This window comes from Hypomesus transpacificus, chromosome 8 (assembly GCF_021917145.1).
Source record: "Hypomesus transpacificus isolate Combined female chromosome 8, fHypTra1, whole genome shotgun sequence".
In the NCBI taxonomy this organism is placed as follows: Eukaryota; Metazoa; Chordata; class Actinopteri; order Osmeriformes; family Osmeridae; genus Hypomesus; species Hypomesus transpacificus.
In genome coordinates, this window is record NC_061067.1 from 2,878,504 (window position 1) to 2,895,527 (window position 17,024).

Below are 17,024 nucleotides of genomic sequence, written 5' to 3' on the forward strand. Positions count from 1 at the left end.
CCACACAAACACCAGATGACAGTGTTTGACTAATTGTGACATGTCATTTGTGTCATGCAGGTGCCTTCGGAAGACAGTGTAGTGTAGTCATAGGAATGTAATTACCTACAATTTTGATAACATACTTTAAATGTATAATTTCTAGGGAAGGGTTAGGTTTTTTTTGAATAATGATGATTAACAGTTATGCTTATAACTTCCACAACTACAACAACTGGTTTACTGCCATCAAGTGCCATTTTTCTATCCGTTGAGAGCGGTATGACTGCATCAAGCTGAAAGCATTACCAACTTCAGCCTAAAATTAAACATTTGCCTCGTTTATTATGGGGCATCTTGGTGTATACTTAAGTCTGAAATTACAAGAATAAATTGAGGTTCTTCGTTGAGATTTCAGACCCTCAGACGGTCTGCAGAGCTCTCAACTCAGAGCTAGTGATTTAAAAATTACAGAAAGACATTCTAAAAAACACAAAACGGCTCGACGGTTTCAAAGGTCTGGTTTCAAACCTCCGTCAGCTTCAATGGGATACATCTTTTGAGAGCACAATAAGAGGTATTGACAGAGCCCTATATCTCTTATCTTGTTCATCATTTCGTTCCCAACTTTGGCTCCATCAATGGTAAATTTTGACTACAATCCTTGTCCCTTATCCCATAAAGGCTTGACTTTAGCTGGGTAATTCTTGTTCTTTTGCTTAAAGTACTTTTCCCTGTGGATAAATGCCAGCTCACGTATCAACAAGCCTCGGGTTTAGAGGGAGGGGAGGGGTAACTGCTGAGAGTGAACGACTGTGAAATGTTCTTGGGCAGTTGGATGTATATGGATAGAAGACACCAGATAACCTGGCATTCTGCCTTCAAATACTACAGAGGCCAAAACAAACTATCTTTACAGCCAGACTCTCAGATCTAAAATGTTATTAAAAGGGGTTGTTGTCGCTGTTGTTGTTTTTAATGATGCTATAACCTTAAAAGATATCCCTGAGGTGAAGTGAAAGTTCGTGTCGGGGTCTTGTCCGACTTCCTGTTATCCAGGTGGAGCGAGGCATTTGACTTGTTCAGAGACGGCGAGGAGGAACTCACCACTGGGCCAGACCTTCCCGTGAGACCCATCGGACCTGGTGGACCCCTCATGGCAAGCTGCAAAGACAACCCCCGTCAGTAACCACAACATGGTACGCTCCAAATGCCAAGGGCTTTCCCCTAAACACTCTCAAAACACTCCCTGTCAACCGCGGCGAGTCGGATTCATCTCCCCGTTCTGTGGTTTCATCCTGGGTCCAACCGAATTAGAACACGATGAGGTACCACTTCAGACTCCTGCACTCCAGGCTAACCTCCCCCCTGTTCTTCTGACCACCTGTTGGGTAGTTCCAGACCAGGTCGTGATCTCTTGGGGTATTTTTAACGGTCTCCTGTGCTGGCCCAAGCAGCTCTGTCCAGACACGCGAGCTCGGCGCTCTCCTTTTAGCCCTCCGACGAGGCAAGAGGAAGACTCCCGAGGGTGATTAACCCTCCGACCCCCCCAGCCCTCCGCCCCCTCCTTGTGGCCGTTAAAGGAACCCCCAGCGTCCCTCCATCCCTCCACCCCTCCCTCCATTCACTATACCTCCATCTCCCCATCCCTCCACCCCTCCATCCATTCAGCCCTTCATCTCTCCTCCACCCCCTCCATCCCTCCTCTCCTCCGATCCCTTCTCTCCGCCCCACCATCCACCCCTCCCCTCCTCCCATGATGACACTTCTGTGAGGGCACGGCTGCAGCGGCCCCTGGGGCAGACTCACCCTGGCCTGGGAGAGGATGGCCTGGGCCTGGGCCTCCTGGGCTGATACCACCGGACCCTTCTCTCCGTCGCCTCCGAACCGGAACTGTTACACACACACGCACACACACATAGATGAGACAGAGGCAGAAATGACACACATCTTCAGCTACGTCTGAAACTGTAACTATCTGTAGCTACTCATCCGGGTGACTCTCTTCCAGCATCCTGTATAAGAACATATGGGAATATACGGAATATATACGAATATATACTGAATGTTAATCTACTGTTGATTGAGACACTGAGATGGACTTATAGACACAGGAAATGTTAGCACAAAACCTGATGCCTACAGTGTGTTAGTATTTGTCAGACCAAAATCATGTGAACATGTTCTAGAATGTTTCAAGCGAGCATATATTCGGGGCACTCACTGGCAGCATCAGCATGGTACCAGGGGGTCCTGGCAAACCATCAGCCCCAGGGAGCCCAGCACGCCCAGCGGGACCCTGGGAAATGTACGAAAAAAGGGAGAAGAGAGGAGAGAGCAGGTGATAAATCGTATAGAGAAACCATAAGGAATGACATATCCATGTTGGAACTTGACATGGGTTGGTGTGCATGTGTGTCTGTGTGTATGTGTGTGTGTGTGTGTGTGTGTGTGTGTGTGTGTGTGTGTGTGTGAGACAGAGATAGAGGGAGTCAAAGAACATTCCTCAGACCCAAGACAGTAGTTATCCTGAAGAGAAAGGGATGCCCACTTCTCCTCTCTACCTCATCTGTCCCTTTAATTCTCCATCACTTTCTCAAATTGCTTCCTCTCTCTCTCTCTCTCTCTCTCTCTCTCTCTCTCTCTCTCTCTCTCTCTCTCTCTCTCTCTCTCTCTCTCTCTCTCTCTCTCTCTCTCTCTATCTCCCTCTCTCCCTCTCTCCCTCTCTCTCCCTCTTTCCATGCCTTAGAACAATCAACTAACTAGAGACACGGCCACTCGCCCCATCTTCTCTTCACCAGACACAGACACCTTGTGCCCAGACCTTGCCACCCAGACGTGGTGACCACAGCACGCTCCAGCCCTGAGCCCCGGTGCCCGTCCTCTCTCCCCCCAGCTTCCATATCTGTCTCTCGCTCGAGCAGGACGTTGAAACGCTGGGTGTTTTCAATGTTGCTGTAAGGCCATGTGCAGCTGGGCCACAACAGAACGCTTTATGGCGCTCGTGACAGCCGGGGCGGGTCGTCTTAGGCTTTTATGGTTCCAAAGGAAGGCCCAATGTCAAGTGCTCATGTCGCAGACGGAACGCGGAGAGAGGCGCGTTGCTTAATGGACACGTAGAACGCTGCGAGAACCTTTGATCTTTGTTGTGGCATGCCGTCACGTTCGGTGCTTATGGAATGAGTACGTTGTGCATTAGCCTACACGCGTGTGCTGATGCTGTGTCTTGCACCGTGAATTAGGAGCTGCCTTAGATGTTTGGGTAGTGACCGTATCCTGTGCCTTGCAAGGACACACACATACACACACACACGGACACACACTTTCCACAAAGCAGCATGTTGTAAGAGGTGTGTTGATTCAGCGCCTGCTGGCATCATTAGCATGCATTCCTCTGCCCTGCTTCCATAGACAAACCCAGTTTGTGGGCCATAGGACTGTCCTAAGTCCAAAACCAACATCCACTTCTCTGAATGTGTGTGTGTCCGAGTGTCTGTGTGTTTGTGTGCGCATGTGATTTCATGAGCTAATGACCGTTTGTAAGTTTTCCAAGAAATACCCTGGATTTCACAAATATAATTCTGCCGCTGGCTTTAAACGTTTGTATACATGTGTTGATTCGAGCTCAATCAGTTTGATTACAAATAAAACGACTTGGAACGAAATAGTCACTTACTTACACACCAACTCTTGTTATGGATCCTATGAGCTTGTGTCTCTCAATCAATCAACCAACCAATCAACCAACCAACCAATCGGTGAGACACTCCCCTGCTCTGCTCCGTGTCCTGAAATGCTACAGTAACCGAGTGCTCTGGATCACCAAAACCTTCCCTGGGATCGTTTACCTCCTCTACGCCTTGGAAAGAAGCTGCGCTCAATAAGGCGGGAACTGAGAGCCCCTTTATCAGTGCTGAGGACAGAAGGTAGACTCTACTGTAGATCTCTGGAGTGGCCAGCCCTCCGTCTGAAACACTGTCTGACCACTCATTAGAGTCCGTTTCCAGGTTCTGTGTTGTGTTAACAGAGCTAGCTTTGAGGCCTTCCTCTCCACCACACTGAGTTCCTTCACAACCTGTCTTTAGCTATATCTCTTTCTCTCTCTCTCTTTGTGTCTCTTTCCTTCTTTCGTCTACCTCTTTATATTTCTTTCACAACCGTTTTCACTCTCTTCATTTCTCTCTTTAGCTCTCCCTCTTTCTCCCTCCCTCTCGCTTTACAACTCTCTCTCTCTTTATTTCTCTCTTTACATCTCTCACTGCCTCTATTTCTCTCTCTCTCCACCACATAGTTGATTGCATGCAAACAAACACACACACACACACACAGCCCAGTCAGCTGAGAAGGTCTGGAGGAGCTACTCACCCTGTCGCCTGGATCTCCAGCGGTGCCCGGGGGTCCCAGCAGACCAGAGGGACCAGGAAGACCCTGCAGAAACACACCTGGGTCAACATCCGAAACACCACCATGAGCATACAGAAACACACCCCGGGGCAACTCTCTCAACATCAGACACAACATAGACAAACCCCACGATTCTCAAACTCTTGAGTACAGTAACTATTTCTAGAATCCGAAGCAGGGGAGTAGGGTTTGTTTACATATGCGGGTGGAACGGCTTGTTTAATAACTCGGGATGCAGACGACAGACGATAGTGGGTGGGACACGGTGTCTTGCACATATAATGAAACCTGCGCCCTGAACTGCAGAGACATGCGTTGGAGGTGTAATGAAGGGGAGATCATTGAAGATGAGGTCTACGAGTAGAAGGTTCTAGGAGATTGGGTTTTACTCACAGCTGGACCTGCAGGTCCCGGTGGTCCTTCAATCAGCATACCCTGACAAAGGCGGAAAACAAAGGCATTACCACCTGTAAAAACACTCCAGTCCTACATCCAACATTTCACAAAAACCCAGTCTGACCGCCTCCTATCTCTTTCTAAGACGACCACGGTCATATGTGGAGTTTTGATTCCATGCTGGCGGATATTTCCTGCTAACACTTCCACGTTTTGGGTTTCGGGGCGGCTTACGGGTTCGATGACGGCGGGCTCCCCTTTCTCGCCCTTCTCGCCGAACGCTGCGCCGACGCCGGCGATCTGCGGAAACAAATTCGAAACCCTCGTCAGCTTCCTGGCCCAGAGACTGGAGGTCCTGAGGTGAATGAGAGGCCATGACGAGCGAGGAGGAGTGACAGAAACAGCCTCGCTGTGAAAACCCCGCGACAACACTGCATGCACGCTACGGTGTTTTTCATGTGTTAGAAACATGACATGGACGCGATCAGTGTCGCTCCGTTTAAGATTGTTTAATCTTAACACAAATGCACCAGTACTAATCATTGATCATACGCTAACGGTGTAGTGCTAGGAAAGTCTACGGCAAGCTTTTCGGGGGATATTTGCAGACAGAGGGACAACCGGATGAAGGGATGGAGGGATGGAGGGATGGAGGGAGAGAGAGGAAAGGTCTGGACGTGTTAGTCAGAGGCAGGACTGGGACGTGAAACAGGCTTGACATGAAGCAGTGGAGGTCATTGCATTCCCGTGGAGCCGTGAGCATTCGGTGACAGGATGAAACGAAAACATGCCGCCCCACAAGCGTGGACTTCCTCCTCTGAGAGCTGTGACACGAGAGGACTAGACATGCAGCAGCCTGAGAGGAATCAGGCTGAACTGAAACGAAGACCCCCCCCCTTTTTGATCAAGACCTTGAGCTTCAAACCAGCAGGCAGTGGTCTGGCACGGTACACGGGGACAGGGATGGGAACACTCGGAGGTTGTGTGGTGTGGAACTCAATGATATGAGGCTCGGAGTCCTAAACAGCAGCAACGCCATCACACTCATCCAACACGATAGAGGGGTTTCCTTTTGTCGAGGTGGTGGGCGAGAGCAGCTGAGCCCAGGGATTGTTCCTGGGCAGTGAGAGGATGTCGGCCCGGTTTTGTTGACCACTTACAAGCGACTCCTACTGCTGATTGTCAGTACTTGTACAGGACGGGAAAGAGGGATGGAGGGAGAGATGGAATGGTGTGGGGCTGAGGGAGAGAACACAGGGGAGGAAGGAATGGAAAGACAGACAGACAGACTGACTGACTGACTGCCGTGGATGTTTCAAAGCTAGGAAACGGAGGAACAACAAACTGTAAATCTCAGCTGCTTCCAGACGTTACAGGAAGAGAGCAGAAAAGGAGACTATTTGCGCCATAATGACAACTTTGCTCAGACGGTTTCCGACTAGCCGGCGAGCCACCGTGTCATTTCCTGTCTGAGGGGGGATGTTAAAATGGACCCAGCTAACATAGAAGACACTAAAATGGGAAGAGAGGTGAAGGTGGGGGGGGGGGGGGGAGTTCACTGTTGAGCTGATCTCTAAGGGGGACTGTGTTTTGGGAAGAACATTTGAGACAGCGCTTGTGCTTTTTGGAATGCGTCCATCAGAGCCCTTCTCTCTGGAGTCACATGACTCCGATGAACCCGTGAAGGCTGAGTTAGCGTTTGAGCTGCCGAGAGTGAATGAGGTTGAAGGATGAATAATGTCTCGCTCAAAGCGATGGAGGTGAGGGCGCCTATGTGTGACTGTGTGTGTGTGTGTGTGTGTGACTGTGTGTGTGTGTGCCTATGCGTGTGAGACTGTTTGTGCGTGTGACTGTGTGTGAGTGCATGTGTGTGTATGTGTGTGTGTGTGTGCTGTGGAGACAGCTGGCTCAGTGGTATGGGCTAATGCCTGTGCCCCGGGCTGTGGGAGAGATCTGCTTGACAGGCTGCTGCGTGTGTGTGTGTGTGGCTGTGTGTGTGTGTGTGTGGCTGTGTGTGTATGTGCGTGTGACAAGCTGCTAGCAGGATATGCAGAGATGAGCAGGTGTGGCTGTGCTGGTACAGACAGGAGTGGGGTGGGGGCAGGGTGGGGGCAGGGTGGGGGCAGGGGGTGGAGGTAGGATGTGGGAGTGGGCGGAGGCAGGTCGGGGGCAGGGTGGGGGTGGAGGTCGGCTGTGGGAGAGGGTGGAGGTAGGGTGTGAGTGGAGGTAGGTCGTGGGGTGGCGGCTGGGTGGGGTAGGGTGCAGGGTGGATGCAGGGTGGGGGTTAGATGTGGGTGGAGGTGGGGCGTGGCGTGGGTGTGAGGGGGAAACGTGTGCGTGCGTGTGTATGATGTAAGTGTGTGTGTAAATGGCAGCCTCCTATCAGTCAGACCAGGCTCTCCTGTCTCCTCACCACCCGGTGATGGAGTGCGAGACAGACGAGACCACATTCTCACTCCAGTGGGATGTTTCACAAGCAGGCCACACACACAACATGACAATGACGAGCTCCCCATGCCAAGCCACAAACCAGACCCCAGCGCATCGCAAACGAGAGAGGCGGATTCCTAATGAGAGCTGGACTGCCGAACACGCACACACACACAGTGGTATATGTACACCCCCTTATACGCCCTCCTGTGGGGCCCTGGGCGTGGCAGGGGGGCGGGGCCATACTTACAGCGCTTTGGGAGACGTCCGTTTCCGCGGGAACCCCCTGCCCCACCTCGTTGTCGTAGGCGACCGTGGGGTTGGGTAGCGCCGTGCCATACTCATCATACATCCCATAATCATACTGCTTCCTGTCAAAAGCGCCCCCGTCATACTCCTTTAGATCATACTCCTTAAAGTCGTACGCTTCCGTTCCGGGGTTGACACTGTACACCGTCTCCGGGACAGCGGTGGGCTCCTGACCAATGGGGGTGGCTTCGGTGACATAGTCACCGACAGCTTCCTCCTCCACAGCCTTTAGCGTTGTTACCCAAGCAGGGGAGCAAGGAGAGAGGGGGAGGAGGGGGCAGGGGGAGGGAGGGGATCGGGGGAGGGAAGATGGGTTGGATGGGGGTAAAGGGAGGGGGGAGTATAGGCGGTAGTGGGTAGGAGGGTGGAGGATGGGGGAGGAGGGAGGGGGAGGGGGAGGGGGAGGGGGAGGGGGAGGGGGAGGGGGAGGGTGGGTGGGCAGTGGAGGGAATAGGCTGTTAGTTAAGCAGTTAAGGACTACTGTTTTACATGTTATAAAAGCTTAGCAGGTTTTAAATTAATATAGCAATGTTGATACATGGGTAAGAGTTTTGCTACATAGCAACGGCGGTAACACCTTATTTAAATTCCATTTAGTGGATAAAACCCTGGAATGCAACAGGTTGGTACCTAAGGTAACAAGATTGTTTTGGGAAATTGTGGTGAAATACATGGATGTAACCTTACTCACTGTGTGATTTATCTATGAGTTAAATTCTATCATATTCACTGTCAAATATATTTACTTTACATTTATTTAATTATGATGTACAAATGTGTGTATTCATACAATAAGCTGGTTCAAATTCTGACCCGAATCAAATTAAAATGTAAACAATAATGAATTAAATGAATTAGAAATGTAGGTGAAAATGTCAGCTGTGAATATATTTGTCCATATGACCATTAACGTATGCCTGTATGATATATGTGTAACAAACGCAAGGTGACTTCTGTAATACATAGATAACATCAAGTCGATATTGCACATTGAACCTATATTTTTGTGTGTTACCCAGCGAAACCCTAACTTGCATGTGCTGTACTAAACTCTATCACTAAACTATCACAAATGGATCAATAAAGTGTTACCAACATGATTTAATAAAAGCATTATAAATTCTGATCAAATAGAAGTCAATCATATTCGTCTAAGACAGACTCTAATTTATTTTAGCTTTTTGGCACAGCCATAGTACATACCATAACTGAACAAAGTATGTAAAATGGTGGGGGAAAAAAGACTAAAATAGATGAAGTCAGTCTGAAATGACACTAGAAGCATTTTGCATGACAGATACATCAATCCACAAATGTACAGTGCCTGTCCAAAGCTTAGAAACACAGAGTTCTTTGTCCTTTTTGAGAGACACATGCTTGTTCCTATTGTTTATATACCACAGACTAGGTCATTAAATAGTAGGAATATTAACGTTAACCAAAATGTACAAAAAGCTTAATTTTCATCAAACTGTCACCTTAGGCAGTATTTTGAGAATTTATTTAATTGTAGGTTAAATACCCCGACTGTGATTAAGTGATTGAATTCATGCATTCAAACAATGAAAAACAGGTGATTCATGTCTCTCTCAAAAACAATAAAAGGCTAGGTGTTTCCAAACTTTCTACAGACACTGAAGACAAGTGCAAAAATACAGAGTCTATGCAAACATTGACAGTCCCTCTGTGTAGGATATATCAAAATACCAATCACCACAGCAGTCTTTGCCCCCAATTTAATTATAGTCAATTCATTTAGACTCTCTGCATTTGGCACAAGGGTGAAACCACTAACAGACAACACTATCATATTTCTGTAATTCTGAAGGGTCATTGTTGTGGATTCGTATTTGGAAGCGGACCAAATGCGTGCAATAACACAGGTACTACACTGTAAGTCTGGCAAGCATTCAATCAAATCCGATTCCATTGGCTGTTTTCCCTGTGATATTATATTCATTTGGCGCTCATTCCTACCGCAGCTAAGATTCTAATTGGCCGTGTGGAGAGTCTGCTTGATTGATTACAGTTCTGTGGCAGCAGTGAGCAGAACGTGTAATCAAAGCGATGCAGAGGACAGTACGAAAGTGCAGGGGAGCCATTGCTGTGATGTCATTCCGGCCTGCGGGCGGAATGCTCGCAACACGTTTAAGTCAACATACTTAAAGGGATGGCTAATGGGGCTTGTTTACCCCCAGAACGTCACCCGTTTCTGATTGGACCTTAGATGTGGTCAATGGTGGATAAGGCTGCGAGTCTTGTCTCCTATCCAAGTCAGATGGGCAGTAAAAAGCACAAGAGATTTTGGACTTGTTTTGAAAACAAAGCACGTTTGACGAGGTTTTTTGAAGGGTCGTTTTCATATCAAACGTAAAGTTTGCTGTGAGGCCTGGGAAACAAGGTAGTTAGCCCTGTGGTGGGGTTGACATGAGGATCCACTTAAATGATGTGTGGCTGTAATTGCGCGAGAGGCCATAACCAAGCCTAGGATCCTCAATCCTCGGGATGAAGAAAATGTCTTTCTTCATCAAAACCTACACTCTAGCTTTGACCCTTTGTTAAAGAGTTTGTGTATGTTATCTGGAAAAGACAAGGCACTGTGAAATTACTAGATAATTGAATTCATAAAATTCCTGTCCTTATCTAAGGTCCAAGAATGAGTCATATTCCTATGTAACAGGAGTATTGGACCATTTAGACGTGTGGTTTTTAGAGAAAAGTTTGGACCCATTTGTTCTTTGCACGACAAGTAAAGGACTTCAAATCTGCAGCCTTAGCCAATATTGAATCAAACAACAGAATGGTACAGTGCCGATGATTTGCATGGCAATCCACTGTGAACATTCAAGGATAAACATATAGTTTGCTTTACAACTGTCAGTGAATGCCAAGCAATATTTGTTTAACAAGGTGGCCTGTAGCTTTCTCCTGTTTCATATTATTCTCCGTCCAACGGTTTTGTCGTTTATGAAACCTCAATGGTAGAAAAAAAGAAGAAAAGAAAACAGAACAATTGCTTTGAATTGTTTTGTCTTTGTCATTTCATACCAGGTACTTCCATGGTCATGTCTTCCTGGTTTTATACCCTGCTAAACGATCTAACCCTTTCCTCATCATTTGACAAACGGCAAAAGAAAGAGAAAACATTACCTCGGTGGGTCCGCTGGTGGCAAAGGGAGACTGAGTTTGATCTAATGTTCCGTAGTCAAGTTCAGTGTCAGTATAGTACTCTCCGCCTACACTGTTAAGCTGAGTGTCGCATCCAGGAAAGGAAGGAAGAATAAGGAAGCAAGGGTTAACACGGATAAGCACAAACAGGGGTTATTTGCCAGGGTGGGGGGTTCTCTTCAGCTGGCTCAAACTCCTCTAGTTCTATAGAAAAAGGGGGGGGGGGTTAGGTAGGTAGCTGTCAGCCTAACATCATAGATTTTCCCTCTGTTTAAGAGAGGAAAGATCTTGATGAGATCTGATGTCGTTTACTTGTACTTTTACCCTAAAATTGACTCTGGGTCTCGCTGCTGGAGCTGTTGCCTGGTAACCAGGCATCTTTTTCTTCTTCTTAGCCGCTAACTTTTTAGTTGCCGATTTTTTTGAGGCCAGGAACTTTAAGGGCTTGGCCTTAGACTTAAGGGCCTTTCTGGTCCTCTTCTTGTTCATGTAGACACTACGTCTCTTTCTCTGGAAAAAGGTCGTGGCAATAGAACAACATGACAACATGGAACGAAAACAAACATTCAAAAGGGAACAGGGGGGAGTCGGGGGAAGGTTTTCAACCTGGGACACACGCCCACGCGACACACTGATGATGGTCCCCCCTGGTGCTGTCTTTAGAAACACCCAACTGCTCGCGATATCAAAAAGTGATATCCCATCGTTGACTTTCTTGAGAAAACAAAAACCTGGTGTTTTTATGTTTTGGAGATCTGAACATGTTCGATATTTCTAAAGACAGGTGGGAACGTTAAGCAGTAAAACCACAACATAAGAAAGGTGAAAGCGTGGCACGGATAGAAGATGGACCGACACATACATAGATAGATACAGACAATCCGTAACAGAGCGTTGGACGGGGGGGGGGGGGGGGGGGGGGACACGGGAAGCGAAGAGACTGACAGGAAGACGTCACAAGACACACAATTACTTTTGTTTCTCTTTTACCTGAGGTTCAGAGTACTCGTCAGTTGGGACAGTCTGTGTTTCTCCCTCTGAGTAATCATAGAACTCAGTGTAATCTAAGTCATCAGTAGTGTACTAGAGAGGGAAAGAGGTCAAGAAAACAGATGTTAGGGTTAGCCATATTAGCATTAGCATGGGTGAAATGTCATCCACTTTTAGAGGAAAATAAATAAAGAAATCCAACATAACATGTCTTTTATGGACATATTATGTATTAAACTGGTTAAACAATACCACATTCATTAGTTTGCATTATTCATCATTGTTCAAAAGTGGAGCAAAATAATCAAAGTATTGTCGCAAACAGTCTTCCCCGTTGCAGTGCAACACAACTTCCGAACAGGTTGTTTGTACACAAGGAGCAGAGTGAGACAACACTTTGGCATGCTGTGTTCATACTAGCTGCAGTATCTACCAAAGCATCCGAAAGTCAAGTGCTAAGCCATTGAGTCATTGGCGTAACCTTTCCATGGCTAATAAGCAACCAAATATGTAAACAAATGCTAACATGAGCATTTGCTTTATTCTGCAGATTAGCAGGTGGGGTGTTAAGAACTCACAAATGGAGGTAGACATCAAGGAAAGTGTGTGAGACCACTTCCAGCTGTGCACAATGTGGAGCTGATCCAGCAGTGCATTCTGTCATGGAACATTCTCACTACCAGCTTGTCAATTATAACCCTGGAAGCCTCGTTAACAAACTAGATTAGAGGGGTAGGATTCTCCCGTGCAACTTCCTGTGGTTTGGTTCCCCTTTCACTGCTTATCTAGTTTGTTGTGGAGTTTGACTGGTGGCCCTCATGAAGAATCACTTGGAACATCAAAACCTTATTACATGGCATTGGGGGAAGCACTGATATAATTGATGCCAGTTTATGGTAGTTGTAAAAGTTTATCACTTTGTTCCTGCAATAAAAGTGTTACGTCTAGGCATGTTCAAAAGCTTTGTTAATGAACTACTGTACAGTACTGCATGTGAAATGTTTACTTAATATTTCACATGGACAGAACTCAAATTGGCATGTTAATACAGTTGTAATGGCATCAAACAATATGAAAAGTATAACTTGACTGTTTGATAGGTTAAAAAGGTAGTGCTATATTTCTCAATACCATTCATCGATCCGTCATTTGATTGATCAATGAATGGATGTATTGATGAAAAAAATTGATCCTTTGGTTGTCTTGTTCTCATCTCCCTCTCTCTGTCTCTCTCCTTTTAAAAATAACTTGTGAGGACAGGTCTACGACAGAACATAGCAAAAAGCTACCTGTAAATGAATAAATGCATTCCCTTGTCAAACCCTTGTATCTGAGAAATAAATCTTGTTTTTCTGTTTGATATATAGGTTCATTTTCATGTATGACCTAATCAGTTGTATTTATGATACAAATGTCTGAACAGAGAGATGTTTGGACACGAGTTCCAAGCACCAGGGGTGGTTTGGCTTGACTTGAAGGATCTGGAAACAGACTCAGCTGAACCAGCCAAAAACGTTTCCAGATATGACGCAGACATGAAAGTATTCAAGGAGCGTGAACGTATCTTGGGGGAACCTGAATGTGTCTCATGTACGAAGGACCCAGGTGTGTGGTATTACAGATGTATACTGTAACGAACGCCAGCAATCTAGCATGCGTCTTTTCTTGGAAACCAAACCAGGGAGATCTTTGACACCTCGCTCGACATGCCTCATTCTCGAGGATTCCCGAACACTTCAAGTCCAAACTGTGTCAGCGTCTGCCTGTGTCGTCGCTTGTGCACAGCGAAAACCTCAAATCACTGTGTTTCTCACCCCCGGAAGGTCCCTGGGGGGTTATCCCACCTCACCACCCCACCATACTGACCTCATTATCGGGTTCCTGGGCCTGCAGAGTCTGGCCCTGCGGGGTGTCACAGTCCGGGCTGTAGTGTTCACAGTAGTCGTACGCTGCTTTGGGGTCCGACACGATCAGCAGCTGCTGGATGTCACCCTGGGGGAGGCAGACAGGAAAGGATGTCATCAGTTAGTAGGGCGTCCATGAAGCCAGGTGCATGGATCCAGGCTTTGTTTCGGAGGCTTGAAGTGTACGACAAAAGTTAGAAATGGAATATAGCATCTGTTATTGCTGAGCAAAAACACCCTCACAGTCCCACCTGCGTCCTACGTCTAAGAAGTGTTCTCACGATCCAAATCAGGAAGTTCACAGGAAATGGCATCCCTGCAGAAAGTACACACTAAAATAGCTTATCCAACACCACACACTGTGCAACAATTTGGACTCGTAAAAACAAATCTTAAATCTAACAATAACTACCTCGGGACTTCAACCCAATACTATTTGATGCCAATTGTAAACCAAAGCAGATTGGGATGGCACACAAATCCACACCCTGCGCAAGGAGCCTGGCACGAACCCGGGGACACTGAAGAGACCAGGAGACAGCGGGGAAGTTATGATTCTTCCTGGGGTTTACCCAGAGTAATCCAACAAACATGCTCCGTCAAGACAAAGAGCAAAACACCTGGTTACCATATGTGCGGCGGAGGAAAGCCAGGTGAGATTTATGACAGAGAGAAAAAAATGCGCTGTTGTGTTGCATGGACGCAGAAATCCACTGATGGACCATATACAGTAAACTGTGGTTCTATAGGTCTGGTCTATATATCTTAAACTGTGGTTCTATAGGTCTGGTCTATATAGCTTAGACTGTGGTTCTACAGGTTTGGTCTATATATCTTAAACTGTGGTTCTATAGGTCTGGTCTATATATTGTAAACTGTGGTTGTACAGGGCTGGTCTATATATCTTAAACTGTGGTTCTATAGGTCTGGTCTATATATTGTAAACTGTGGTTGTACAGGGCTGGTCTATATATTGTAAACTGTGGTTGTACAGGTCTGATCTATATATCGTAAACTGTGGTTGTACAGGTCTGGTCTATATATCTTAAACTTTGGTTCTATAGGTCTGGTCTATATATTGTAAACTGAGGTAGTACAGGTCTGGTCTATATATTGTAAACTGTGGTTGTACAGGTCTGGTCTATATATCGTAAACTGTGGTTGTACAGGTCAGGGAACAAGATGATGGGATGATGAAAGTAACCAGCGCCAGCCTCATCAAGGCAGCTCCCATGCATCAGAGTCAAAGATCTTGATTGGCGGTGTTTATGAGAGTGTTTGGAAAGTGTGTGCGAGTGCTTGTATGCATTTAGCGGTGTGTGTCTGTGTGTGTTAGAGGGAGGATGAGGGAGGGGGTTCCTAAAGGACTTCAGATGCCAGATGTTCCTGCACTCCAAGTGTTGATAGAACAACAGTATCCTGGCAGATCTAAACCAGACCTCTCCACCCTGCCCCCTGCCCCCCGCCCCCCGCCCCCAGACCCCCCTGAACCCCTCCAGGAGAAGGTGGCCACAGCCACAAGCGCAGCCCAGGTGGCTTAGCTCAACTCCTGGGTATGTCTCAGGAAACATTACCATATGGTCAAATGAAACATTCCCACAGAAAGTCCCACAAAGAACACCACACAAGGAAGGCCCGGTGGTGACAGCTATCCCCGACACGGCATCTTCGCCTGGAGGTTGTAAGAACGACGAGCATCATAGCTCGGGCAGACGGAGCCCGTTGTACAGAGAACAAACAACCATCCAGAAACTTTGGCACGCTTTGCCAAGAATTATAAGAAGGCCTGTGTTTTCTGTTTATGGATGGGACACCAGAATGCCTGACATCCGTTCCAGCGCTCTCCTGCCTCGATCCCTGCTCTCAGAAGCCCCACGCAGCCAAAGAACACACAGTTCCCTGCATGAGCCAACCTCTTGGCTTCAGCTTCTGGAATCTTCTCACTCTATAATTGTCTGAACAAAGTTTTTCTGGAGCCTTGTTTTAAAGCATGTTATCACCTTCCAGGTTTACCTGCCCTTCAAAAAAGAAAAAACACTAGCATTTCCTTAAACACGTTCTGGAAAGTGGTTTCATGCACTTGTGTTTATCAATTTCAAAATGTACTTGTTTGAGGTCCAAGGGTCTTTTAAATAGCTTACGTAAAACAGCTTCATAGACCCTGTCTAAAACACAATATGTGTAAGTAAATCCAACATGCTTTTTGGAGTGTGGAGAAGAATTGTCCTGAATGACAGCATGTTAGAAGAACTAGCATGTCTTTGGGATGGTGTCTTAGGGACAGTGTCTTTGGCAGAGGGACATGGTGTTGGACTGGGCCTGGAGGCAGAGAGATTTACTGCTCTCGTCTGGTCAGAGAGCGTCTGGAGGAAGAAGAAGAAGACTGATGGTGAGACTGAAAGAGACAGAAGCAGGCTAGGACTTGTCAGGTGGGGTGCTGTTGGGGTGTGTGTGTGTGTGTGTTAATAGTGTAATGTGTGTGTGTATACAGTGTGTGTATACAGTGTAACCTGTGTGTACAGTATAACCTGTGTGAAACCTGTGTGAAAAATCCTTGACAGATAATATATAAAGAACCATATGCTTAGGCTTGTCCTTAAGCAAAACATCCACCAGCTAACTTTTCCTCTGTGACAGTCTATCAACATGTCATTGTCTGGTTGTTTGGAACACCTCCAACAGGTCTAAAAAAGTTTCTTATGCAACCGGACGGAATGCTTTCTTTATTCGAAATTCCCCCTTTTCTTCTCTAAACAAGCACCATATCAAGCATTCCTAACATGGCATGTGTTGCGTCCCAGGATCGCCCATCAGTAGGGCCTCGAGAAAAACTCCCACTGACAACACAATGAAAACGACGATCCAGCTAGCAGATTCACCCGGTTCACCACCATGCACAACGGCACAGCCTGTTACAGCAGACGATGAAACCAGGTAGCTCACCGGATAACTGGTATGATATGCGTACCGTGTAGGCCTTACTCCAGTGGCCTGGGTTCAAATCCAACCTGGGCCCTTTGCTGCATGTTTTCCCCCTCTCTCCCTCTCTCTCTCTCTCTCTCTCTCGCTCTCTCTCTCTCTCTCTCTCTCTCTCTCTCTCTCTTATCAAATATATCTTGATAAAGAAGGTGAAACCCCAGACTTTGCTGCCATGGGCATCATCCACCCCGACTGCCAAGGAAGGAAGGAAGGAAGGGATCTAACGGTGACGGGAGATCAAGAAGGGGACTGAGCCAAGCTGACGGGTATTCCATCTTGTGTCGCCCACGCGCCACCGTCCGAGGGCTTGAACTCTGCCTGGAGCCTGCGCTAATTAGGCCCTGCATGACAGCGGACGGCCCCGAACACAAACAAGCGGCGCAGACATGGAGTCGCGCCCCGGTCTGGGACCGTAGAAGGAGCGCCGAGCTGGGGTTTTCTGCCGTTTGCAGTGTTCAGGTTGGG

The 17,024-nt window shown here is 47.1% G+C and overlaps 1 protein-coding gene across 4 annotated transcripts in view; it reads right to left on the bottom strand.

Annotated features, from left to right (window-relative positions):
• The window catches only part of col11a1a (collagen, type XI, alpha 1a), a 71,380-nt gene that overhangs the window by 40,785 nt on the left and 13,571 nt on the right, over positions 1-17,024 (bottom strand). The window contains exons 5-14 of one of the 4 annotated variants that reach the window (XM_047023343.1): positions 13,543-13,668; positions 11,677-11,769; positions 10,669-10,767; positions 7,460-7,744; positions 5,014-5,079; positions 4,777-4,818; positions 4,345-4,407; positions 2,204-2,278; positions 1,789-1,872; positions 1,087-1,143 (exon numbers count right to left, since the gene is read on the bottom strand). In XM_047023343.1, coding sequence (XP_046879299.1) covers positions 1,087-1,143; positions 1,789-1,872; positions 2,204-2,278; positions 4,345-4,407; positions 4,777-4,818; positions 5,014-5,079; positions 7,460-7,744; positions 10,669-10,767; positions 11,677-11,769; positions 13,543-13,668 — 990 coding nt within the window. Of the gene's footprint in view, positions 1-1,086; positions 1,144-1,788; positions 1,873-2,203; positions 2,279-4,344; positions 4,408-4,776; positions 4,819-5,013; positions 5,080-7,459; positions 7,745-10,668; positions 10,768-11,010; positions 11,251-11,676; positions 11,770-13,542; positions 13,669-17,024 lie in introns of those variants that run through there. The other 3 variants (XM_047023346.1, XM_047023344.1, XM_047023345.1) reach the window with 3 other exon arrangements.